This window comes from Phaethon aethereus (genome assembly GCF_964289735.1).
Source record: "Phaethon aethereus genome assembly, chromosome: W".
Lineage (NCBI taxonomy): Eukaryota > Metazoa > Chordata > Aves > Phaethontiformes > Phaethontidae > Phaethon > Phaethon aethereus.
In genome coordinates, this window is record NC_138581.1 from 42,517,035 (window position 1) to 42,544,761 (window position 27,727).

The 27,727-nt window shown below is 46.0% G+C and overlaps 2 protein-coding genes across 2 annotated transcripts in view; one reads left to right on the forward strand and one right to left on the reverse strand.

Moving 5' to 3' along the window:
• LOC309415226 (transportin-1-like) overlaps window positions 1–19,184 on the reverse strand; it is a gene marked incomplete at both ends in the record, with an annotated part of 59,295 nt that extends 40,111 nt beyond the window's left edge. The window contains 4 exons of the mRNA XM_082012677.1: window positions 1,657–1,790; window positions 9,775–9,881; window positions 17,353–17,502; window positions 19,151–19,184. Of these exons, the coding sequence (XP_081868803.1) occupies window positions 1,657–1,790; window positions 9,775–9,881; window positions 17,353–17,502; window positions 19,151–19,184 (425 nt within the window). The remainder of the gene's footprint in view (window positions 1–1,656; window positions 1,791–9,774; window positions 9,882–17,352; window positions 17,503–19,150) is intronic.
• Window positions 19,185–19,564: 380 nt separating this feature from the next.
• The window catches only part of LOC309415227 (F-BAR domain only protein 2-like), a gene marked incomplete at both ends in the record, with an annotated part of 92,480 nt that continues 84,317 nt past the window's right edge, over window positions 19,565–27,727 (forward strand). Inside the window, 1 exon segment of the mRNA XM_082012678.1 lies at window positions 19,565–19,624. Within this exon segment, the coding sequence (XP_081868804.1) occupies window positions 19,565–19,624 (60 nt within the window).

The window sequence follows — 27,727 nt, forward strand, 5'->3', positions numbered from 1 at the left end:
GCACAGGACGATACAAGAATGTACAGAGGGTCCATCTTTCTCACAGTCCTCGGGTTGCGAATGATCCATCAGGTTTTGTTTATACAAAAACAAAAAGGGGGAGATGTTGGGATCACTCTGCACGGCTCGACCTTAAGGAGAAGGAGCTGCAGCATTGAGAAGCTGGTAAACAGCTGGACATCTGCAGGGCTCAGCCTTGAGGAGAAGGAGCTGTGGTAAACAGCTAAGAAGCAGCACTGTATAAGAAAAACAGGATGGAACCCGGACCACGTAGCAGTAAGCGCAAGTAGGAGGAGTATGATAATGCACTCTTTAGAGCTAAGCCAATGATTGTAAGACAAGTATGCATAAAGTAGAACTTAGTGTATAAATATGTGTAAGGTTTTGCAATAAAGTTGAAGCTTGCTTTATCACTCATATTGAGTTGACTGCTTGCCTTCCCTCGCTCGTCGCAGGGAAGTGAACGTGCCCCTGTACTCAGCACTGGTGAGGTCGCACCTCAAATACTGTGTTCACTTTTGGGCCCCTCACTACAAGAACTACTTTGAGGTGCTAGAGTGTGTCCAGAGAAGGGCAATGAAGCTGGTGAGGGGGCTGGAGCACAAGTCTTCTGAGGAGCGGCTGAGGGAACTGGGGTTGTTCAGTCTGGAGAAGAGGAGGCTGAGGGGGGAACTCATCACTCTCTGCAACTACCTGAAAGGGGGTTGTGGCGACGAGGGCGCTGGTCTCTTCTCCCAGGTAACCAGCAATAGGATGAGAGGAAATGGCCTCAAGTTGCGCCAGGGGAGGTTTAGATGGGATATTAGGAAAAATTTCTTCACTGAGAGGGTGGTCAGGCATTGGAACAGGCTGCCCAGGGAGGTGGTGGAGTCACCATCTCTGGAAGTATTCAGAAAACGTGTGGATGTGGCGCTTCAGGACATGGTTTAGGGGACATGGTGGTCTTGGGTTAACGGTTGGACTTGATGATCTTGAAGGTCCTTTCCAACCTTAATGATTCTGTGATTCTGCGATTCTGTGTGGCCTCACCTGGAGGATGAGGGGAAGGATCACCTCCCGTGCTGGCAACCCTCCAGCCCAGGATACCATTCACCTTCTCTGTGGCAAAGGCACATTGCTGGCTCATTTCAGGGTAAAAGCTACTGTTCTTGTTGATAAATATTAGCAATAACAAGTTAATTCTGGAATTTTTCTTCTATCCTATACTTCTGTTACTTTGGAGAGATTAATACTGTATTAAAGTAAAAAGATGAACCCATTTCATTTGATCCAGCTGAAAGATAAAGAGCTTTCTAAGTTTGGGTTCAGTTAAAGCAGAAAAATATTTTTCTGCAAGAACTCGGAAACTATTATCAGCAATCAGTTTTTTACTCTCCTATTGCTGCAGTCATTACAAAATGAATGCAAGATAGTTCTTTCTAATCAGAATGTGAAATTTTAAACATAGCATTGACATTTTCATAATAATATGCAAAAACTTAAAAGAAACAGTTTAATTTTCACCTCTCCTATGAGGACAGGCTGAAAGAGTTGGGGTTGTTCAGCCTGGAGAAGAGAAGGCTCCGGGGATACCTTATTGCAGCCATTCAGTATTAAAGGAGGCTTTTCAGAAAGATGTGGACAGACTTTTTAGTACTTTTTTAGTACTAAACCTACCTTATTTTTGGACTGCTGTGCTTGAAGAACTGCAAGAATTTAGGTATCATGATATTGAGTGGTCGGTCCAATACATCGCTATCTAAAATTTCAGCAGAATCTTCACATATCTTCTGAAGAGCACCAAATGCACCCTGTTAAAAACAAAAACAAAACCCCCCAAAACTGTACTTTTACATTTTGAAGAAAGCAACATTTTAGGTTTTGTACAGAACAGGCAATTTTAGCACATCACCACAGTAAATGTAGCTAATTAACAAAGTAAATGTAGCTAACTACATATGGATTTAAATTAAAACATCCTTAAAGGCTTTTTACTTGAGCACTTTATACTGTCATCTATAAGCTCTCAAGCTGGATGAGTCTATGATAGATAAGTGGCAATTTTAATTTTAGCATTCAGTGCTCATTTATTCAATCATATTTTTAAATATGCTTAAAAGCAAGATCTTATTTGAAAAATAAATGACAAGTTGCAGAAGCATCCAATTTAATTTCATATATGATTTTATTTCCTTTAATGGTTTGTTATAGGGCAAAACAGAACTCTGGACATAATGGTCAATTTGAGTTTCATTTTAAAGTTTTTTTTTTCTTTTTCTTAAGAAAGCAGCATGTCGTGGTTTAGCCCCAGCCGGTAACTAAGCACCACGCAGCCGCTCGCTCACTCTCCCTCCCACAGTGGGATGGGGGAGAGAATTAGGAAAAACTTCGTGGGTTGAGATAAACACGGTTTAATAGGACAGAAAGAAAGAAGGGAACAATAATGATAATACCAACAAAGGAATGTACAAGAACAAGTGAGGCCCAATACAGAAATTGCTCACCACCCCGTGATCGACAGCCCGTCCCCGAGCAGCGATTTCCGCCCCCCGGCCAACTCCAGTTTATGTACTGGGCATGACGTCGGATGGTAGGGAATATCTCTTTGGCCAGTCTGGGTCAGCTGTCCCGGCTGTGTCCCCTCCCAGCTCCCCGTGTACCCCCAGCCTGCTTGCTGGCAGGCCAGCACAAGAAGCTGGACTGTCCTTGACGGCTCAGCAACAACCCAAAACATCAGCACATTATCAACAGTTCCTCATTCCAAATCCAAAACACAGTCTCACACTAGCTTCTGTGAAGAAAACCAGCTCTATCCTGGCTGAAACCAGGACAGTATCCACCCCTTATTGCATACCATTTACGTCATGCTCAGGTCCTATACTTTTCAATACATTCTAATTATTCATTATTACTCTTCCTGTCTTTTAATATATACACACAGATATCACTTTCTTAGTCTATGGGTCATCACTTTAAAATGTTTATGGAGTTCAGTTAGTCTATGACTCTGGGTTTCATCTATCATAGCAGTCTTTCAGGGCAGGGGAGATGGTATGTGGTGTTGGATTGTTATCTGGCACGGTCCATGTCCATGATCTGCAGGTCGAAGATGTCGATCTCGAGGGATTTGTTGGGCGCAAGCTGCTGAAGCCAGTTCTGGTTTCATCACTGCTGCACGTTGTTTGGTTTCAGTGAAGCTCATTCTTCATCAGTCTGGGTGATTCTTACTATAATACCATTGATATGGTAGATAGCAGCCATCGTAGTAATGTCATTCTGAACAATTAACATAATACAATTCAAATCATTGACTGTTTTCACTCAAAATCAAGTCTCCTTGAGGTACACATCGGACTTCCCTATCCTTCTGCATTACTTACTAAGTGCACCTAGGTCCCTGGGCAAAGGCAATCCCACGAACGGGTTTGCCTTTTCCTAATGCAGGAGTAACTCAGACTGTCTTCCCCAGCATGTTTCTCACATGCACCACAGGGACTTTATCCCCTTCTACAGTACGTAGAAGTTTTGATTGGGCAGGGTTGGTTCTATTAGTAGATTCCCTAGTGTTGACTAACTAGGTGGCTTTGGTTAAATGTTTATCCCAATGTTTGAATGTCCCGTCACCCATTGCTCTCAGTGTAGTCTTTAACAGTCCGTTGTATCGTTCAATTTTTCCGGAAACTGGTGCATGATAGGGGATATGATACACCCACTCAATGCCGTGTTCTTTGGCTCAGGTGTCTATGAGGTTGTTTCGGAAATGAGTCCCATTGTCTGACTCAATTCTTTCGGGGGTGCCATGTCGCTATAAGACTTGTTTTTCAAGGTTCAGGATAATGTTCCGGGCGGTGGCATGGGGTACAGGGTATGTTTCCAGTCATTCGGTGGTTGTTTCCACCATGGTAAGCACATAGCGCTTGCCTTGGTGAGTTTGTGGAAGTGTGATATAGTCAATCTGCCAGGCCTCTCCATATTTATATTTCAACCATCGTCCTTCATATCAGAGGGGCTTTAACCGCTTGGCTTGTTTGATCGCAGCACACGTTTCACATTCATGGATAACCTGTGCAATAGCATCCATGGTCAGGTCCACCCCTCGATCCCGAGCTCATCTATATGTTGCATCTCTTCCCTGATGGCCTGAGGTGTCATGGGCCTACCGAGCTATAAATAATTCACCCTTATGTTGCCAGTCCAGATTGACCTGAGCCGCTTCAATCTTAGCAGCTTGATCCACCTGATGGTTGTTTTGATGTTCTTCGGTGGCCCGACTCTTGGGTACGTGAGCATCTACGTGACGTACTTTTATGACGAGATTCTCTAGTCGGGCAGCAATATCTTGCCACAATTCAGCAGCCCAGATGGGCTTGCCTCTGTGTTGCCAGTTGTTCTGCTTCCATTGCTGCAGCCACCCCCATAGAGCATTTGCCACCATCCATGAGTCAGTATAAAGATAGAGTACTGGCCATTTTTCTCGTTCAGCAATATCTAAAGCCAGCTGGATGGCTTTCACCTCTGCAAACTGACTTGATTCACCTTGTCCTTCAGCCACTTTTGTAACTCGTCGTATAGGGCTCCATACAGTAGCTTTCTACCTTCGATGTTTGCCTACAATACGACAGGACTCATCAGTAAATAGGGCATATTGCCTTTCGTTCTCTGGTAGTTCATTATATGGTGGAGCCTCTTCAGCACGCGCCACCTCCTCTTCCGGTGATATTCCAAAATCTTTGCCTTCTGGCCAGTCCATGATCACTTCCAAGATTCCCGGGCGATTAAGATTTCTTATTTGAGCCCGCTGTGTAATAAGCGCGACCCACTTACTCCACGTAGCATCAGTCGCATGATGTGTAGAGGGGACCCTCCCTTTGAACATCCAGCCTAGCACTGGTAGTCGGGGTGCCAGGAGAAGCTGTGCTTCAGTACCAACCACTTCTGAGGCAGCTCGAACTCCTTCATATGCTGCCAATATCTCCTTTTCAGTTGGAGTATAGCGGGACTCAGATCCCCTATATCCTCGACTCCAAAACCCTAGAGGTCGACCTCGAGTCTCTCTTGGTGCCTTCTGCCAGAGACTCCAGGTAGGGTTATTCTCCCCGGTTGCCGTGTAGAGCACATTTTTAACATCTTGTCCTGCCCGGACTGGCCCAAGGGTTACGGTATGAACTATCTCCTGTTTGATTTGTTCGAAGGTTTGTCGTTGCTCAGGGCCCCATTTAAAATCGTTCTTCTTCCGGGTCACTTGATAAAGAGGGCTTACAATCAGACTGTAATTTGGAATATGCATTCTCCAGAAACCCACAACACCCAAAAATGCTTGTGTTTCTTTTTTGCTAGTTGGTGGAGACATAGCTGTTATTTTGTTGATCACATCCGTTGGGATCTGTCGACGTCCATCTTGCCATTTTATTCCTAAAAACTGGATCTCTTGTGCAGGTCCCTTGACTTTACTTTGTTTTATAGCAAAACCAGCTTTCAGAAGGACTTGAATTATTTTCTCTCCTTTCTCGAAAACTTCTTCTGCTGTGTTGCCCCATAAGATGATGTCATCAATGTATTGCAGATGTTCTGGAGCTTCACCCTGTTCCAGTGCAGTTTGTATCAGCCCATGGCAAATGGTAGGGCTGTGTTTCCACCCCTGGGGAAGTCGATTCCAGGTGTATTGGACACCCCTCCAAGTGAAAGCAAACTGTGGTTTGCACTCTGCCGCCAAAGGGATCGAGAAAAACGCGTTAGCAATATCAATGGTGGCGTACCACTTGGCTGCCTTTGACTCCAGTTCATATTGAAGTTCTAGTATGTCCGGCACGGCAGCGCTCAATGGCGGCGTGACTTCATTCAGGTCACGATAGTCTACTGTCAGTCTCCACTCTCCATTAGACTTTCGCACTGGCCATATGGGGCTGTTAAAGGGTGAGCGAGTCTTGCTGATCACTCCTTGGCTCTCCAGCCGACGAATCAGCTCATGGATGGGGATCAGGGAGTCTCTGTTGGTGCGATATTGCCGCCGGTGCACTGTTGTGGTAGCGATCGGCACCTGTTGTTCTTTGACCCTGAGCAACCCCACCACAGAAGGGTCCTCTGAGAGACCAGGCAAGGTGGACAGCTGTTTAATTTCTTCCGTCTCCAAGGCAGCTATACCAAAAGCCCACCGGTACCCTTTTGGGTCCTTGAAATACCCTCTGCTGAGGTAGTCTATGCTCAGGATGCACGGAGCCTCCGGGCCAGTCACAATGGGGTGCTTCTGTCACTCATTCCCAGTTAGGCTCACTTCGGCCTCCAGCACAGTCAGCTGTTGGGATCCCCCTGTCACTCCGGAAATACAGATGGGCTCTGCCCCTATATGGCTTGATGGCATCAGGGTACATTGTGCACCGGTGTCCACTAAAGCCTTATATTCCTGTGGGTCTGATGTGCCAGGTCATCTAATCCACACAGTCCAATAAACTCGGTTGTCCCTCTCCTCCGCCTGGCTGGAGGTAGGGCCCCTCTAATCCTGCTCATAGTACTCGTTACCCACTTCTTGTAAATAGGAATCAGAAGTCCTTTCAAGAGGATCAGAGGTGAGATCAGCTCTTCTATTCTTTCTGGGAAGCTGCCCACTGGAAAGTGGAGCGACGATTTTTCTGGAGGAACCTGAACCCCCTTTTGTAATTGTTTTTCCTTGTAGCTCGCGTACTCGTGCCTCTAGGGTCGAGGTAGGTTTTCCATCCCACCTCCTCATGTCCTCTCCGTAGTCACGCAATTGAAACCACAGGGTGGTTCGTGGTGTGTATCCTCTGTATCTTCTCTCTTGAACAGAAGAGCGCTTACTCCTAATGGCTGAGACACTGGTCCGTATGGGTGGAGGGTAGGGCATATCCTCTTTGAATTGCCGGAACTCCCGGGACAGTTTCTCTATAGCAGAGATGCAGGCCCGAAGGGAGGAAGAGAGACTTTCTTTGTATTGTCGGAGTTGGCCAGCCAATTCATCCACCGTTGGTCTCTCTCCGTCCTTCCAGGTCATTACTGCTAATGAGTTGGCATATGATGATGGTGCACTCCGTACAAACTTCCGCCACATAGGTTGCGTGCAATTGACTTCATCTGGATCTTTGGATGATTGTCCATTGTCCAAGTCACCATAAATCACTTCCAGCACAGCTAGCTCCCTCAGGTACTGGATACCTTTCTCCATGGTGGTCCACTTGCTTGGGTGACACAGAACATCTTCCTTGAAGGGATACCTTTCCTTCACACGCGACAGGAGTCGTCTCCAGAGGCTGAGGACTTGTGCACCTTTTCCAATTGCTTTGTCAATGCCCCCTTCCCTAGAAAGGGATCCTAGCTGTTTGGCTTCCCTACCCTCTAATTCCAGGCTACTGGCCCCATTATCCTAGCATCGGAGCAGCCAGGTGACAATGTGCTCACCTGGACGACGGCTGAAATCCTTTTGCATATCTCGCAATTCACTCAGGGATAGAGATCGGGTAGTTACCGTCTCTTTTATAAGTTCTTCCTCTTCCTCCTCTTCAAGTGATGACTCGCTCTCTTCCCTCTTCCGTGCTTGTGATGGTCTTGCTTCAGAGCACTCTGCCTCCTCACTCTCTTCCTCTGGCTCCTTCTTAGCAGAATCTTCCTCCTCCCTTACTAAACGATCTGACTTCCACTTCCAAGATTTCTTCTTTTGTACAGGGGCAACTGATACCGGGATGGGTTGGTTTTCTCGTTCAGCTGCAACAGTCTGAGTAGCTACAGTGCCCACCGTGGGGGTTGGAGTAGTGGCAGTGCCCGCCGTGGGGGTTGGAGTAGTGACAGTGCCTGCCACAGGGGTTGGAGTAGTCACAGTGCCTGCCACATTGCCGTCAGACCCAGAGAGCCTCTTTCCCCTTTGCATAGTGTTAAATAGGGTTCGGTAAGCATGGGTCAGGTCCCAGCACATGGCAATGATTTGTGTCTCCTTGGAGCTGCCAGGCTGACAGCATACTTCTTCCAAATATTCTGCTAGTTTATCAGGATTCTGCACTTGTTCGGGAGTGAAGCTCCAAAACACCGGAGGTGCCCACCGCCCCAGGCATTTGCCCATGCTGTTCCACACACCCTGCCATTCATAACTATCCAGTCTTGGGGCAGATCTCCAGGTGATATTCTTAAATCGCTTGCCAACCTTAGACAAAACCGAAACAATGTTCCCCAGAAGTAGCAATAGAGGTATTTTAACTACCCAAGGGTGTTCAAAATACTGAAAAATTATTGTGATGAAGGAGGAAATGTTATGATAGAGGGTAGCAAAGGTACCACTCTGCATTTCCTCCATAAAAAACCTTTCAGAGGCAGAAGTATAATTGCTAATCGTCTCCACAAGACTGTAGCCAAAATACAGTAACGGTTTTAGTACAGAGCTCAGATGATACCACATTAAGCTCAAGGTCAGTGCTCTAAAAACAAAATTCACAGGCGAGACATTACTAATCATTGTAGAGTACAGCAGCCCGCAGAAACCAACACCGATCCTTAACATGTACAGCAAAGACGAGAGCATGATGCAAATCAAATAAACTGATATTGTGACCTGTAACCGTTATTATCTCAAGCCTCGGGCCCCACGTTGGGCGCCAAAAAGGACTGTCGTGGTTTAGCCCCAGCCGGCAACTAAGCACCACGCAGCCGCTCGCTCACTCTCCCTCCCACAGTGGGAAGGGGGAGAGAATTAGGAAAAACTTCGTGGGTTGAGATAAACACGGTTTAATAGGACAGAAAGAAAGAAGGGAACAATAATGATAATACCAACAAAGGAATGTACAAGAACAAGTGAGGCCCAATACAGAAATTGCTCACCACCCCGTGATCGACAGCCCGTCCCCGAGCAGCGATTTCCGCCCCCCGGCCAACTCCAGTTTATGTACTGGGCATGACGTCGGATGGTAGGGAATATCTCTTTGGCCAGTCTGGGTCAGCTGTCCCGGCTGTGTCCCCTCCCAGCTCCCCGTGTACCCCCAGCCTGCTTGCTGGCAGGCCAGCACAAGAAGCTGGACTGTCCTTGACGGCTCAGCAACAACCCAAAACAGCAGCACATTATCAACAGTTCCTCATCCCAAATCCAAAACACAGTCTCACACTAGCTTCTGTGAAGAAAACCAGCTCTATCCTGGCTGAAACCAGGACACAGCACTAAACCACAACATAACAGTATGACATCTTGGACCACTGTCACATCTCTAAGGACTATTTTATACAAAATGCTTCACACACATATGGAGACAGCATCAAGTAATTAAAGTTGTGTGATCACGGATTTTTATTTTTTATAATTCAGACAAGACTTTTTTTCTCCTCATAGCTTAAAACAGTTGAGCTCGTATTTATTCATTTTCCTTCATAAACAGTGAACAAAAAAAGTTCATTTCACACTAGCCTGATATAGCAGTGACAGATCACATTTCCAGATTAAGTTATACTAAGAATGAACAACACTACTTTTAAGTAAGAGAAAATTCAGAGTCAACTTGATTATGCCTAAAAGATTGGGCATCACAAAGGGGCAACTTTAGGACACTTCTCAGCTGAGATGCTATGACTACCCATCTACGGTCTTATTCTGCTTTTATGCAAAGAAAACAAATTCATATGAATGAACACTAAGAACATAGAATGCAGGTAAAATAAAAAGTATCAAATTTGAGCCGCTGTTCTGTGAAGATTATATATGTGCATATACACACACAAAAAATACTATACATATATATAGTATCTATGAAGAGAGACAAAAAATAATCAAATTTAGATGACAAACCATTTCAAAATAAGTCTCCTTACCTCACAAGTATTGTAATCTTCCGAATCCAACAGGCTGCAAAGCTTTGGTAAGAGTTCAGGCCAATTCTGTAATTCCCCTTTTGAAGCAATGGTTGTTATCAGAATGCCTAAGTGAATCAGAGGAATAAAGGAAAGGAGATCTCATATATCTTTACAGGTTTCACATCAATTTTTCTTATTTTACTCCTCTCAAAGATCTAAGGAGTTAAGACATTTCCTCTTTTATTAAGAGCTGGCAAGCTGTACTGAGTTTGCGTGGCAAGGTTTTGGTAGCGGTGGGGGTTGCAGGGGTGGCTTCTGCGAGAAGTTGCTAGAAGTTTCCCCCATGTCCAACAGAGCCAATGCCAGCCGGCTCCAAGCGGACCTGCTGCTGGCCAAGGCCGAGCCCATCAGCGATGGTGGTAGCGCCTCTGGGATAACATATTTAAGAAAGGGGGGAAACTACTGTGCAACAGAAGCCGGGAGAGAGGAGTGAGAATATGTGAGAGAAACAGCTCTGCAGACAGCAAGGTCAGTGCAGAAGGAGGGGCAGGAGGGGCTCCAGGCGCTGGAGCAGAGATTCCCCTGCAGCCCATGGGGAAGCCCACGGGGAGGCCGGCTGTGCCCCTGCAGCCCATGGAGCTCCACGCTGGAGCAGATCTCCACCCGCACCTGGGGAGGACCCCAAGCTGGAGCAGGGGGATGCACCCGAAAGAGGCTGTGACCCCGTGGGCAGCCTGCGCTGGAGCCGGCTCCTGGCAGGACCTGTGGCCCCGTGGGGAGAGGAGCCCCGGCTGGAGCAGGTTTGCTGGCAGGACTTGGGAACCCGCGGGGCCCAGGCTGGAGCAGCCTGTTCCTGAAGGACGGCATCTGTGGGGGGACCCAGGCTGGAGCAGCTCGTGCAGAACTGCAGCCCGTGGGAAGGACTCACATTGGAGAAGTCCGTGGAGGACTGTCTCCAGTGGGAGGGACCCCACACTGGAGCAGGGCAGAGGGTGAGTCCTCCCCCTGAGGAGGAAGGAGCGGCAGAAACGACATGTGATGAACTGACCACAATCCCCATTCCCCGTCCCCCTGCACTGCTCAGGGGGAGGAGGGAGAGAAAATGGGAGCAAATTTGAGCCCAGGAAGAAGGGAGGGGTGGGGGGAAGGTGTTTTAATATTTGGTCTTATTTCTCACTATTCTCCTCTGATTTTGACTGGCAATAAATTAAACTAATTTCCCCAAGTCGAGTCTGTTGTGCCCATGATGGTAATTGGTGAATGATCTCTCCCTGCCCTTATATTGACCCACAAGCTTCTCATTATATTTTCTCTCCCCTGTCCAGCTGAGGAGGGGAGTGATAGAGCGGCTTTGGTGGGCACCTGACATTTAGCCAAGGTCAAACCCACCACACAAGCATAAAAAGAGGAAGTACATTTAATTACAAATGCTATTTGAAGGGCTTTGAAATGCAAAGGCAGGTTGTTCCTTCATGATACCATGTGAGAAGTGAAACACAAAGTAATTCCAGTTAAGGAAATAATCATGCCCAAACACTGCAGGGCAGAGTCTGCTCTAAGTTTACTAAAAGCTGTACAAATTTTGACCTCCAGTAAACATAGAGTATCCACCTCAAGTCACCTCCTCTTTATTATGATGCAAAAGCATGAATATGGGAAGCTATCATTCAATAAACTTATACCACAATGCTAAATTATGTGTTCACAACTTTACTATGTTTACACAAAACATTAAGGACACATTCTAAGACTGAGATACCTGGAGAAGAGAAGGCTCCGGGGAGACCTTATTGCAGCCTTTCAGTACTTAAAGGGGGCTTATAAGAAAGATGGGGACAGACTTTTTAGCAGGCCCTGTTGCGATAGGACAAGGGGTAATGGTTTTAAACTAAAAGAGGGTAGATTCAGATTAGATATAAGGAAGAAATTTTTCACAGTGTGGGTGGTAAAACCCTGGCCCAGGTCGCCCAGAGAGGTGGTAGATGCCCCATCCCTGGAAACATCCCAGGTTAGGTTGGACGGGGCTCTGAGCAACCTGCTCTAGTTGAAGATGTCCCTGCTCATTGCAGGGGGGTTGGACTAGATGACCTTTAAAGGTCCCTTCTAACTCAAACTATTCTGATTCTACTAAGAGCTTACACACTATGGCAGGTCATCCAGTGATCAACTGTAGGGGTTGGCTGATTCAGATTCAGGAAACAGATAGGACAGCCCAAAGAGTCACTAATTCCATTTCCAGCACATACAGAAATCCCAGGAAAAAACAGTTAGGTGACAGGAATGCGGAAGGCTGCTTATAAACTAGGACTGACTATGAGTCAGTTTTGCCTCAACTAGTAATCTCTCAAGTGACAAGTGATGAAAAAAAGATTTCCTAACCTTTTTCATTGAGCTAAACCACCATATATCCTTTTTCTTTGGAATAAAATGTTAAAATTCTTATTAAATATACAAGAATACATAACAACATTACAGAGCAAAGGACATTCTGGGCAAGACACAAAGATATTTTGCATCGTGTTTCCTTTGATGCAATAAGGCCAGAAAACCCAAGAATACAAAGCGCAAAAAAGAAGACAGAGGTAAAACACAGTTTTACAACTCCAGTAGTTTGTATCCAATTGTCTTCATAATTGCAACTGAATAGAAACGATTCCCAAAAGCCTATGGAGATCTATGGAGTCTTAAAGACTATTTCTACTGAATATTATGGTCCTGCAAAGAATATCAGATACATTAATAGAAAATACATATTTTATTGTCACTGGATCTTAATGATCTGCTTTTTAAAAAAAATAAACTGAACTTCATAAACAGAACAAAATAAATGATTGTTCTTACCTCCTACACAATGTACTTAAATTGCAAAATTGTCTCCCTGACTTGGATCTGGCACAGGTTTGTAGAATTAACACAAGTTGAGAAACAAACTTAAGAATTAAATTCCTGGAACTCCACTGGACCAACATGTGAGAGAAGTCATAAGTCTTAAAGGGGTTGGTAGTTTTGGAAAAGAGTTGGTTTAAAATCTTTTCAAGATCCTAGAAGTTTTCAGAAGATTACAAACTGTCTGTCTGTACTTGTAATATGTGCAAGCTTTCACAGCTAAAGGAAAGACTATTAGATAACTAATTTAAGCATTATTCAAAAAGGCCTATCCTAGACAGCAACAGGGTAACCTAGGAGGAAACACTATCAGATGTGTAGGCAAGAAGCGACTTGAAGCCATCGTCCCCTTGCAACAGAGACACATGCAGTTCAGACCATACGTGTCATTACAAGCTTTCTATAAAGGTCCTCAGAGAAGCCATTTAATGTTGTGCTAGTTTTTTTTCTTGGTGGTTTTTTTTTTTCTAAATCATGAAGAGACACTTTGGTGGGGACAAAACCAACCAACCAACCAAACAAATATCAGACTATCAAGAACTTAAGGAAGCAATAGGTACAGCATTTGAAGCTCTGCAAAAGGTTTTAAGAACAATGAGGAAACAGCCATATGAAATAAAGTTTTAGGCACTTATGTTCATGTGGAAAGAAATCTACATGGGCTTCTAATGAGCTTCATCTCCTTTCAAATGTGAAATATTTCCTACATGCCTATTGCTTTAGTTGGCCAGCAGGGAACTGGCCTTTGTGGCTATCTCTGCAACACAGACACAGAAACAAGGACATCAGAAGAATAATCAGAGTAAAGAAATAATCAATTTAGTAGCTTGCAGCTTTTTGACATGTTTGAGCTAGAGTTGACAGTTAAACAAGGCCTGCCTTTCTGACCTACATACTAAGCTGCAAGGTTAGAAACTGGAAACTGAAAATCTTTATAAAGGCGGTCTTTGATTTGTAATGAACTTAACTTGATTACAAATCAGTATTACAGAATCTGTTGATATTTCACTTGACAAATGTGAAATCTAACAAGTACAGCAGTTGAGCTAATTGAGCAGTAAACACATGAGAGAACAGACTCCAGAGGGATGTCAGAAATTGTTAAACACAGAACTGTAATTGTCATGACAGCATCTTTTATGTCTCTATTCCAATTACATGCAACCCCAGTTTATAGTATCAACTCTACAATAAAAAATTTGAACATAAAGAAAAAGCAATTATGCTCTGGTACTTTCATGCCAATAACAGGACAGGGGAAAGATTGGGGGTTTCGCGGTGGTGGTTTGCCTCTGTAGCTCCTAAAGTTGATTTCTGAACTCAATTCTAAAAAGTTGAACTTCATGACAAAATTCCCCCCTCATAGGGCAATCATTAACTTTCACTTTCTTTCTGCAATGAAGCCCTCCAGTCCTGCCACTACTCTTAAACACACAAACTATTTCCCCTGCTTGTTTTTAAGTAGGGAGCTACACTAAGGTCCTGCCTAGAGTAGAATCCCCAGAAAGTTTTAAGAACAGTCATAGACACCTCCTAATTAGATGCATTTATTTCCTGGTAAGTTTGTGGGTCCTCAACACATGCAGCCGTCTTTTTTTGAACTTGAATCCATATTTCAATGTTGGCAGAAGGGTTTTTAAAACCCGTACCACACAGCACAGAGAAGTTCCTCACTGTTACTCATTTGGGGGTTAAAACAGGGAAAAGTAAGGATACAACAATGCATAGTTACCATTTGGTCTCAAATCACAGTTCTAAAATAGACTCTATTGTCATCTTCATTGTCCTCAGTGAGGTGACTTCTGAGAATGGGATTAATCAGCTTGTCTCCATCTTGGTCAAAAGGTATAAGCTTTTGTCTGGTTAGCACCAGATTCCAGAGACCACAAAGGCTGCATTACTGCTTCCCTGATGCTATTTTGATGTATTTGCTCATCTTCCTCTAAGAATTCCAGAGATCTTATTTGTGGTTGGCTCATTAAGTTGATAGTGCAATATATGTATACATCTCAAAGAGTAGCTATGACTAGCACATGCCAACTCATATGCTAACAAGGCAGCCTAGGCAGGTAGCAATATATTTACACCTAGCTAGTATCAAGAGACCAGTGAGTACTGGACGAACCTCACTATTGAAGACAGAAGCCTACAAGAATCCAACATTTAATTACTTCACACAGAAGGGTGCAAAACACATCCTAAATAGCAACTCTTATTATGTAAGCATACAGTTCATCAGTTGGTATGCATCCTCAGAGTTCATATATGCTTGAATAATCCCTGCAAAGACCACTTAAAGCTCAACAATAATTGAGCTACTAATCCACAAATGTTTCCTACTAGGAGAAATCAAAGAACAAACTGCTCAAAAACAAAACAGCCCACACCCCGCCCCCTCCCCCAACCACTACCACCACCAAACCACCCTAAGACAGCAATACAAACACAGATGTAATATATTCTTATATTCTTTAGTGAGCTCCATTGTACTCCACTGACAACACCTATGAACAAACAAGCACAACTCTTCTACAACCTGAAATCATGAAAGTACCTGCTACTCAAAGACTTGTCTCTACTGTCATTAACGAAATGGGGCATTAATAAAATTCACAGTGAAGCAGCTTCACAAAGGATGAGACAGCAGGAAAAAGCAGAGATGGACATTTTCCTCTAGTCCAAAGTCCTTAACCCAGATGTCTGGAGAAGGAATCCTATAGAAAAGGAAAGGATTTTAAAGGAGCAATAACTGGTAGATTATATTATAACAGAAATCAACTGATACAAGCTGAATTCCTTTCTGAACTTGCACCTGCCCCTGTTTTTTTCTACTGTACTTAAATATACATTTATTTTACTTTTGTCTATTGGAGTGGATGAGTGTGGTGGGTTGACCTTTGCCAGACGCCAGGTGCCCACCAAAGCTACTCTATCACTCCCCTTCTCAGCTAGAAAGGGGAGAGAAAATATAATGAAAAGCTTGTGGGCCAATATAAGGACAGAAAGAGATCAGTCACCAATTACTGTCATGGGCACAACAGACTCAACTTGGGGAAATGAGTTTAATTTATTGCCAATCAAAATCAGAGTAGGATAATGAGAACTAAAATAAAATCTTAGAACACCTTCCCCCCACCTCTCCCTTCTTCCCAGGCTCAACTTCACTCCCAACTCTCTCCCTCCTCCCCCCAAGTGGCGCAGGGGGATGAGGAATGGGGGTTGTGGTTAGTTCATCACACGCTGTTTCTGCTGCTCCTTCCTCCTCAGGGGGAGGACTCCTCACCCTCTGCCCTGCTCCAGTGTGGGGTCCCTCCCACTGGAGACAGTCCTCCACGGACTTCTCCAACATGAGTCCTTCCCACAGGCTGCAGTTCTTCACGAGCTGCTCCAGCCTGGGTCCCCCCACAGGTGCCGTCCTTCAGGAACAGGCTGCTCCAGCCTGGGTCCCCCATGGGATCACAAGTCCTGCCAGCAAACCTGCTCCAGCCGGGGCTCCTCTCCTCACAGGGCCACAGGTCCTGCCAGGAGCCGGCTCCAGCACAGGCCTCCCACAGGGTCACAGCCTCCTTTGGGCATCCACCTGCTCCGGTGTGGGGTCCTCCCCGGGTGTGGGTGGAGATCTGCTCCCCCGTGGAGCTCCATGGCCGCGGGGGCACAGCCGGCCTCCCCATGGGCTTCCCCAGGGGCTGCCAGGGAACCTCTGCTCCGGCGCCTGGAGCCCCTCCTGCCCCTCCTTCTGCACTGACCTTGCTGTCTGCAGAGTTGATTCACATATTCTCACTCCTCTCTCCATCTGCAATTGCTATTGCTGGTTTTTTTCCCTTTTTTAAATATGTTATCCCAGAGGTGCTGCCACCGTCGCTGATGGGCTCGGCCTTGGCCAGCGGCAGGTCCGTCTTGGAGCCGGCTGGCATTGGCTCTATTAGACACAGGGGAAGCTTCTAGCAGTTTCTCACAGAAGTCACCCCTGCAGCCCCTCCGCTACCAAAACCTTGCCATGCAAACCCAATACAATGAGGAAAATTACTACAATTGTACTAACTGGGGGAAATAATATTCTCAAAGAGGGACAGAAAAGCAACATTACCTGGAGATAAATAAAAATAACAGAAATATGCATGTTATGGAAGAGGTGTACTAAAATACAGTATTTAGGAAATCAGAAATCTATGCAACAAAAACACTTCTAGCTGCTGTTCTGATCAGCACACTTTATCTACTGTTTTTTGACAGAATGTATTTAAAAAACAGAAACTCATTACATTAATGTGTGTCACGCATGGTGTAAGGATTCCCTGAAGGCATGTGCATATGGGGGAGCAGGGAGGAAATGGGCTAATGCAAGTGTTTCATTGATGCAAGTGGAGTGCTGAAAAACTTGTAAAGTCAGACCTTTACCTTGTTCCTGTTTTTAGGTATAAAAATTGGCAGAAAGGTGAATTTTAGTAGATTCAAGTAAACTATGTTCAGTCACATTTCAAGACATATGAACTGAATTGCTAAATCAGTTTTAAGAGAATAGGAAGCAAAAATAAGTGTGACTTTCATATATTCCCACTGAAGATTAATATCAGCATCAAAACATGGTGTAGTTGTAACAATTATAAGCAGCAAACAGTTTTAGGAGTTTAATAACTCTCACTAGTGCAGCTCTCACTTATATCAGTAACATTTTTAGTGTGCAGAAGACAGCAATAAGAGTAAACTTACCCACAGTAGCTCTAATTAAGGGGGAGGAATCACCAATGTTGTTCAGACATTCACTTTTAATGAAGTCAGTTACCCCATTTGGAAAGTTGTGAAAATGTGCTTTTACATTGTTCTTCAAAATGAGACCACTCAAGGAACGTGTCGGTTCATCTACAACAAAAAATAATTACATCCAAACTTAGGATAAAGCAGATTTCCAGAACAATGCAACAAGATCAAAGATTATAGTGAGAGATATTAATCTTCATTTCCTTATCTCTCCTTCCAAATACACCCATCAATTCATGTAGCAAAGTTTTTAGTTTCAGAGTTCACTATTTCTATTTATTCAAAATTAGAATATCAATATTGCAAATTCTACATTTTAAGAAAGTTTTGTATAGATATAAGCAAGGAATAGATCTGAACTCAAGGGGTATAGGAGACTCATGAAAGAGATTAGTCAACCAAAGACATTCAGACATTCTGATTATACTGACAGGCTTGCTGTAGCACTATTACTGTACGAAACAGATGACAACCCAGCTTTCACCATAGTAAGACCTAGAAATGAGGTAGGGACTGTTATAGGAGTCACTTCCTAGTTCAAATGGAAGCCATTGTACGGCATTAGTAAAAAGCCTTAGGCCGCAAGCTGTGATCTTTCACCTAGATACTGATGAACATATACTGAACTCTTACTTAGTTACATGAGGGGAGGCCCCGAAACCAGTGTGAATTAGAAAGATAAGATAGTCACATCCATCAGAAGTTGCCTCCTCGAGAAAACAAAAAGAACGGCCCACCTGGAGACAGTGAAAGGATCCAATGAGGAACAAGGAGACCCCAGACCCAAATACTACTATTGGACCGAACCATCTCGCAACAGGAGGGGAACTTGGATTGTAAGGGTATAACTGCCCAGAGATTCTTTTGTTCAGGGTCCCTCTCCGGAGGCACCCAGCTTGAGCTGTTCTACACCGCTGTACCACCTAATAAATTCGTCTGGCATACGTCATGTCAGAGATTCTGCTTCGGGAAGCCTAGGGCCGAGCCTGAGGGAAGAGGAAGCACCCGACAGTGTGTGTGTGTGAGGAGCCGAAAGGGGCACCCATCAGCTCACTGGAGTTGCCCGCTGCAAAGGGACGCCGGTCCCAGCAGTTAAAGTCTCGGGTGGTGTGTGTGCGACTCCTTGAGTGGTGTGTGAATGCTCAGGCAGCGGCTTCTGCCTTAACAGGGACTATGCAGTAAGTCCACCGCCCCCTACTCCCACGAAAATAGTATTCAATTTTTCTACAAAATAAAGTATTGTACTCCTTTCAGATACCAGCTGTTCTATTAATCTATTAAGTTAATAATTAGAGGGAGAAGAAAAAAGGCGTTAAACAATGTTAATAGGTAAGAGTTATATAGTGTGAACAATAAGAAAAAAGCCACCAGAACTGACCTAAACAGAGTAATAATTTAAGTTTAGGCAACAGTTTGAGTTCTCTTCACTGAGCTCTTTTTGCCTGCAAATTCCTCTAAATTATTGGGATGGGGGAGTAGTGGAAAAAGAACAGCCTAGATATTTCAGTTATACTGCAGCAGACTCATGTTTAGTTCTTAAACCAAGTGCATGAGTAACTTGGTATTACTTCTGAAACATGCGGAAAGTGAAATCCGGATGTTCTACATCGAAAGGATTAGTTTATAGTATAAGAAAATTTAAATTTACAGTTTACAGCAATCCTAATCAGCACATGAAACTAATTTTAATTACCATTTTAACCACTTGTTTGAATTTTTTTTATGTATGAAGCATATGATGTTGTTTAACCTCGGTAGGCATTTAAGCACTGAGGCAGGTCCATGCTCGGGGTGGCAGGCGAACCCCCTCCTTACCCGCCTCGCCTCCCCAGGTGCCTCTGTACAACAGATATAGGGCTCTGGATGCGGAAGCACAGTCCATGGATGATGTGGGCGACGGTCCAACTACACCAGAGGTGTTGCCAAGGTCAGAAAGGCCTACCCCCTGCAACACGACCCTGCAACACATGGAAGAAAAGATGGGTTACAGTTGTAGGCGTCTCCCTTCTGAGGGGAACAGAGGGTCCAATATGCCGGACAGACCCTTCTCTTAGGGAAGTCTGTTGCCTCCCTGGGGCCCGAGTTAAGGACATCACTAGGAAACTTCCTAACTGGGTATGGCCCTCAGACTATTACCCACTCCTGCTCTTCCATGTGGGTGGCGATGAAGCTGCAACCCTGTCCAAGGGTGATCAAAAGAGCCGTCAAGGCCTTGGGACGCTTGGTAAGGGAATCTGGAGCACAGGTTATTTATTTCCTCTCTCCTTCCAGTTTTGGGCAGCGACATAGAAACAGATGGGCCCAGACTATTAATACATGGCTCTGTGACTGGTGCCACTGCCAGAATTTTGGGTTTTTTGATAATGGGATGGCCGACACGGCACCTGGCTTGCTGGCATCAGATGGGATTATCCTTTCTCAAAGGGGGAAGAGGGTCTTTGCTCACCAGTGAGCAGGACTTATTGACAAGGCTTTAGACTTGAAGGGGGAGGGGGATAATATCAGGCTTACCCATGGCAAGTTGTGGGATGACACGCCAAGGTTAGAGGGATGGGGTGCTAGCGAGGCTCCTCAGGCTGCTGCACCAGCGAAAGACCTCAAAGGAACCAAGGGGTGTGCCTTTAAGAGGGTGACATGGCTGACAGCCCAGCTGAAGTGCCTCTACACCACTGCATGCAGCATGGGCAACAAACAGGAAGAGTTGGAAGCCACTGTGCTGCTAGAAAACTACGACCTGGTTGCCATTACTGAAACTTGGTGGGATGAACTCCACAACTGGAGTGCAGCTATCGATGGCTACAGGCTGTTCAGAAGGGACAGGAGAGGAAGGAAGGGCGGAGGCATTGCCCTCCACGTCAAGAAATGGATAGAGTGGGAAGAGCTGTCTCTGAGGAAGAGCCACGAGCAGGTCAAAAGCTTATGGGTAAGAATCAGGGACCGAGGCAACAAAGGGAACCTTGTGGATGGTGTCTGCTACAGGCTGCCCAATCAAGGGGAGTCTATTGACAAAGCCTTCTCACTCCAGCTACAGGACGCATTAAACTCTCAGACTCTCGTCCAACTTGGGGACTTCAACCACCTCGGCATCTGATGGAGAAGTAGCATGGCGAGCTGTGGGCAATCCTGGAGTGCATGGAGGGTAACTTCTTAAGCCACGTAATAGACAGCCCTACCAGAGGGGATGCCATACTGGACCTGTTGGTCACCAACACATGTGAGTTAATTGGTGATGTCAAGACTGGAGGCAGCCTGGGCTGCAGTGATCGTGCGCTGGTGGAGTTCGCAGTCCTGAGGTATATGGGGCAGGCAAAGAGTAAAGTCAGGACCCTGAATTTTAGGAAAGCAAACTTCCAGCTCTTCAGGGAGTTAGTCAATAGGACCCCCTGGGAAACTGCCCTCAGGGACAAGGGAGCAGAACACAGCTGGCAGATATTTAAGGACACTTTCCATAGAGGGCAAGCGCTCTCAATGTCCAGCTGTAAGAAATCAGGCAAGGAAGGCAAGAGACCAGCATGGCTGAGTGGAGACCTGCTGGGCAAACTAAAGGGCAAGAAGGAAATGCACAGGCACTGGAAGCAGGGACAGGTATCCTGGGATGAGTACAGGGATGCTGCCTGGTTGTGTAGGGATGGGGTCAGGAAGGCCAAGGCGCGTCTGGAGCTGAACTTGGCAAGGGATGCAAAGAATAACAAGAAGGGCTTCTACAGGTGTGTCAGCCAGAAAAGGAAGGTCAGAGAAAGCGTATCCCCCTTGATGAGCAAGACTGGCAGACTGGTAACAACAGGTGAGAAGGCTGAGGTACTCAATGACTTCTTTGCCTCAGTCTTCACTGGCAATCTCTCTTCCCACACCTCTCAAGGGGATGGACAGCAAGACGGGGACTGGAGGAGCCAAGTCCCTCCCGCTGTAAGAGAAGATCAGGTTCGAGACCACCTGAGGAACCTGAACATGCACAAGTCTATGGGACCTGACGAGATGCATCCCGGAGTCCTGAGGGAATTGGCTGATTTAGTTGCCAAGCCACTCTCCACGATATTTGAAAAGTCCTGGTGAAACAAGGATCTAAAACAATTATAAGGTTTTAGCATGTGTCACTAATCAACTGTTAAGTTTTGCAAATTCCTTAATATATGGAAGGTTATTGATTACATGATTAGTTTAACTTTGGTATAGAATTCCTTAGCCTAATAACTATGTGATTATGTTTAACGGCCTGTTCTCATAGTCCTTAGGCTGTATTTCCTCAATGCTAACATTGTAACTATGTGTAAACGGTTAATCACGACTAAAGCAGGCCTCATGAAAATTAAAACAAAGAAGAGTTAAGAGCAAGGACTGAGAGATTAAGGAGAACAGAGAAGATATCTTAACCTTGAGCGTAGGGACAGACTGGCAGGAGTGCTCAAACAAGGATGATAAGAAGGAACCGCTTGGCTAGACAACAGAAGGGGCAAACATCCAAGGAGAAGGAACTATCCTCAGGAGACCCGTGACCGTAAAAGGGAAAAAGGAGGAGGGGGCTAACTCCCCAAACGACCCCCGATGGCCACCCGAGACCCCCGCGCATGCGTAGTGTAGATTTGCAACGCCAGCATTATGTAAATGTAATAGATAAGCAAGGAGGCGGTGATTTCTCGGAAGATGTGTGAATATTCATGTTTTTAAGGTATATAAAGGATGAACTTTTGTTTCAGCGCATGCATGTTAGGAGGAGATATCCCCCATGCGTCCGGCGCCGTAATAAACATACCTGCTTTATAACTCTTTTGAGTTGTGAAGTTTGTTTCCGCATGTCACTGGCAGTCAGGTGAAGTCCCTGGAGACTGGAAAAAGGGAAACACTGCACCCATTTTTAAAAAGGGTACCAAGGAGGACCCTGCGAACGACCAACTTGTCAGCCTCACCTCTGTGCCTGGGAAGACCATGGAACAGATCCTCCTAGAAGCTATGCTAAGGCACATGGAGGACAGGGAGGTGAATCGAAACAGCCAGCATGGCTTCACCAAGGGCAAGTCCTTCGTGACCAACCTAGTGGCCTTCTGTGATGGAGTGACCACATCAGTGGACAAGGCAAGAGCTACGGATGTCGTCTCTCTGTACTTCTGTAAGGCCTTTGACACGGTCCCCCACAACATCCTTCTCTCTAAATTGACTGTTGGGTGGATGAGGAATTGGTTGGATGGTTGCATCCAGAGGGTAGTCGTCAACGGCTCAATGTCCAGATGGAGATCTGTGACGAGCGGTGACCTTCAGGGATCCATATTGGGACCAGTCCTGTTTCATATCTTCATCAATGACATAGACAGTGGGATCGAGGGCATCCTCAGCAAGTTTGCAGACGATACCCAAGCTGAGTGGTGCAGTTGACATGCCTGAGGGACAGGATGCCATCCAGAGGGACCTGGACAAGCTCAAGAAATGGGCCTGTGTGAACCTCAGGAGGTTCAACAAGGCCAAGTGAAGGGTCCTGCACCTGGGTTGGGGCAACCCCTGGTATCAATACAGGCTGGGGGACGAAGGGATTGAGAGCAGCCCTGCAGAAAAGGACCTTGGGGCACTGGTGGATGAAAAGCTGGACATGAGCTGGCAATGTGCGCTCATGGCCCAGTAGGCCAACCGTATCCTGGGCTGCACCCAAAGCAGCATGGCCAGCAGGTCCAGGGAGGGGATTCTGCCCCTTTACTCCACTCTGGTGAGACCCCACCTGGAGTACTACGTCCAGCTCTGGAGCCCTCAGTGCAGGAAAGACATGGACCTGTTGGAGAGGGTCCAGAGGAGGGCCACAAAAATGATCAGAGGGATGGAACACCTCTTCTATGAAGGAAGGCTGAGAATTGGGGTTGTTCAGCCTGGAGAGGAGAAGGCTCTGGGGAGATCTTATTGCAGCCTGCCAGTGCTTAAAGGGGGCCTATAAGAAAGATGGGGACAGACTTTTTAGCAGGGCCTGTTGCGATAGGACGAGGGGTAATGGTTTTAAACTAAAAACCGGCAGATTTCGACTAGATAGAAGGAAGAAATTTTTCACAGTGTGGGTAGTGAAACACTGGCACAGCTTGCCCAGAGAGGTGGTAGATGCCCCATCCCTGGAAGCATTCCAGGTCAGGTTGGACAGGGCTCTGAGCAAGCTGATTGAGTTGAAGATGTCCCTGCTTATGGCACAGGGGGTTGGACTAGATGACCTTGAAAGGTTCCTTCCAACCCAAACTATTCTATAATACTGTGATTCTATCACCACCATTGTTTCCAGCACTGTCCTGGTTTCAGCCAGGATAGAGCTGGTTTTCTTCACAGAAGCTAGAGTGAGGCTGTGTTTTGGATTTGGGATGAGAAACTGTTGATAAGGTGCTGATGTTTTGAGTTGTTGCTAAGCAGTCAAGGACAGTCCAGCTTCTCATGCTAGCCTGCTAGCAAGAAGGCTGAGGGTGCACAGGAAGCTGGGAGGGGACACAGCCAGGACAGCTGACCCAGGCTGGCCAAAGGGATATTCCCTACCATACAACGTCATGCCCAGTAGATAAACTGGAGTTCGCCGGGGAGTGGGAATCACTGCTCAGGGACGGGCTATCAATCACTGACCGGGTGGTGAGCAATTGCTGTATTGGGCATCACTTGTTCTTGTACATTCCTTTGTCGGTATTATTATTGTTGCTATCATTGTTGTTTCCTTCTCTCTTGCTGTCCTATTAAACTGCTTTTATCTCAACCCACAAGTTTTTTCCCCGATTCTCTCCCCCGTCCCACTGGGGGAGAGGGTAGTGAGCGAGTGGCTGCGTGGTGCTTAGTTGCCAGCTGAGGCTAAACCACAACACCCCTATTCATCCAGCTGTCAACCAACATCCCCAGGTCCTTTTCCGCCGGGACCTCTCCAGCCACTCTTCCCCAAGCCTGTAGCGTTGCATGGGGTTGTTGTGACCCAAGTGCAGGACCCGGCACTTGGCCTTGTTAAACCTCATAGAGTTGGCCTTGGCCCATCGATCCAGCCTGTCCAGATCCCTCTGCAGAGCCTTCCTACCCTCCAGCAGATCAACACTCCTGCCCATCTTGGTGTCATCTGCAGACTTACTGGGGGTGCACTTGATCCCCTCATCCAGATCATCAACAAAGATATTATAAAGATGTAAACAGAACTGGCCCCAGTACTGAGCCCTGGGGAACACCGCTTGTACCTTGCCACCAATTGGATTTAACTCCGTTCACCATAACTCTTTGGGCTTGGCCATCCAGACAGACAGTTTTTTACCCAGCAAAGAGTACACCTGTTCCAAGCCATGAGCCGCCAGTTTCTCCAGGAGAATGCTGTGGGAAATGGTGTCAAAGACTTTACTAAAGTGCAGGTAAACAACATCCACAGCCTTTCCCTCATCCACTAAGTGGGTCACGTCATAGAAGGAGATTAGGTTAGTCAAGCAAGACCTGCCTTTCACAAACCCATGCTGACTGGGCCTGATATACCTGGTTGTCCTGTACGTGCCGTGTGATGGCGCTCAAGACAATCTGCTCCTTAACCTTCCCCGGCACTGCGGATAGACTGACAGGCCTGTGTTTCCCTGGATCCACCTTTCCACCCTTCTTGTCGATGGGTGTCACATTTGCTAATGTCCAGTCAACTGGGACCTCCCCGGTTAGCCAGGACTGCTGATAAATGATGGAAAGTGGCTTGGTGAGCACTTCTGCCAGCTCCCTCAGCACCCTTGGGCAGATCCGTCTGGCCCCATAAGACTTGTGTGTGTCTGAGTGGTATAACAGGTCACTAACCATTTCCCCTTGGATTATGGGGACTTCATTCTATGCCCATTCCCTGTCTTCCAGCTCAGGGGGCTGGGTACCTTGAGAACAACTGGTCTTACTATTGAAGACTGAGGCAAAGGTGGCATTAAGTACCTCAGCCTTTTCCTCAGCCTTTGTCACTGTTTCCCCCCACATCCAATAAAGGATGGAGAGTCTCCTTAGCCCTCCTTTTGTCGCTAATGTATTTATAGAAACATTTTTATTGTCTTTTACGGCAGCAGCCAGATTAAGTTCTAGTTGGGCTTTGGACCCTTCTAATTTTCTCCCTGCATAACCTCACAACATCCTTGTAGTCCTCCTGAGTTGCCTGCCCCTTCTTCCAAAGGTCATAAACTCTCCTGTTTGGTTTTTTTTTTCCTGAGTTCCAGCCAAAGCTCTCTGTTCAGCCAGGCTGGTCTTCTTCCCCATGGGCTTGTCTTTTGGCACATGGGGACGGCCTGCTCCCGCGCCTTTAAGATTTCCTTGTTGAAGAATGTCCAGCCTTCCTGGACTCCTTTGCCCTTCACGACTGCCTCCCAAGGGACTCTGTCAACCAGGAGCCTAAACAGGCCAAAGTCTGTCCTCTGGAAGTCCAAGGTGGCAGTTCTGCTAAACCCCCCTCCTTACTTCTCCAAGAATCGAACGCTTTATCATTTCATGATTGCTGTGCCCAAGATGGCCTCCAACCACTACATCACCCACAAGTCCTTCTCTGTTCGCAAACAACAGGTCCAGCAGGGTGCCCTCCCTAGTTGGCTCACTCACCAGCTGTGTCAGGAAGTTACCTTCCACACACTCCAGGAACCTCCTAGACTGTTTCCTCTCCACTGTATTGTATTTCCAGCAGACATCTGGTAAGTTGAAGTCCCCCTTGAGAACAAGGGCTAGCAATTCTGAGACTTCTCCCAGCTGCTTATAGAATATTTCATCTGTCTCTTCATCCTGGTTGGGTGGTCTCCCACCATGGCATTTGCCTTGTTGGCCTTCCCCCTGATCCTTACCCATAAACACTCAACCATCATTAAGCTCTAGACTGTCAAAACACTCCCTAACATACAGGGCTACCCCACCGCCTCTCCTTCCTGGCCTATCCCTGATGAAGAGTTTATAGCCATGCATTGCAGCACTCCAGTTGTGTGAGTCATCCCACCATGTTTCCATGATGGTGACTATATCATAGTTTTCCTGCTACACAATGGCTTCTAGCTCTTCCTGTTTGTTGTCCATGTTGCGTGCATTGGTGTAGATGCACTTCAGTTGGGCTATTGATCCCACCACCTTTTTTGGTGGAGAAGCCCTACTTCCTACGTGACCGTTCTCAGGCGCTTCTGTGGTTTCTAACACATCAATAACCCTTGCGTCTTTGCTGCCGCATGGATCGCCATCCCCTACCTCCACTGAGACAGCAGACCGAAGGACCTTGCTAGCATACCATCCCTTAAACATTGGCATACCACTCCCAGGCTTATCTCCAGCAAGCCTCATTTTCTCCCTTTCCCCCTTCAAATCTCGTTTAAAGCTCTTTCAATGAGCCCTGCAAACTCCTGTGCAAAGATCCTTTTCCCACTTTGAGACAGGTGTATCCCATCTCTCACCTGGTGTCGCGTGGACCAACCCATGATCAAAAAACCCAAAATTCTGCTGGTGATGCCAGGCTCAGAGCCAGGTATTGATCTGCTGGCAATTCCGGTTTCTTCCCTCATCATTCCCTGCAACCGGAAGGATAGAGGAGAACACTGCTTGTGCTCCTGATCCCTTCACCAGTCGTCCCAAAGGCCTGAAGCCTCTCTTGATTGCCCTTGGACTTCTTGTTGCAACTTCATCACTGCCTACCTGAAAAATCAATAATGGATAATAATCTGAGGGCCGTACCAGGGTAGGAAGCTTTCTCTTCACATCTCTAACCCGGGCCCCAGGGAGGCAGCAGACTTCCCTAAGAAGTGGGTCTGGTCTGCATATTGGGCCTTCTGTTCCCCTCAGGAGAGAGCCTCCTATGACAATGACCCATCTTTCTTTCTTTATGGAAGCGGTTTCTCTTTCAACAATTTGTTGCAAGAGATTGCTGTTTTCATGGTTGTTATTTATCTTTCTTCCAGTAAAGCAGCTAGTAGATCAGGTGAAGGAGAGAGCGTGTGTGGGGAGGAGGGATTTGTTTATTAACTCTGTCCATTTTGTGAAGCGTAAAATAAGCTGATAGGTATAATTAAGAGGAAAGTGTGTTTAAAATTTCCAAGTTAACTTTACAGAGAGAAGTGGGACCTGTCTACTGAAATTTTTTGCGCAGCTTCCATCTCATTACTATCTCTGCCAATTCTTCAGTAACTCAGAGTTTTTCATATTGCATTTTATAGCCTTCCCTATGAGAAAAGAGCACATTGTTGCAAGAGTGATGTGAATTTTGGGGGAGTAAGCCATCTTCTGTTAAATCAAATTAAAAATACTAATCTGATCATCATATCTGTGTGTGTTTCAGTACTAAGTATGAATGTTTGTCTCTTATCAAGCTGTAAAAAAACCATCCTCAAAGACAAGTGTTAGGAAAGTGTGATGGACAAAATAC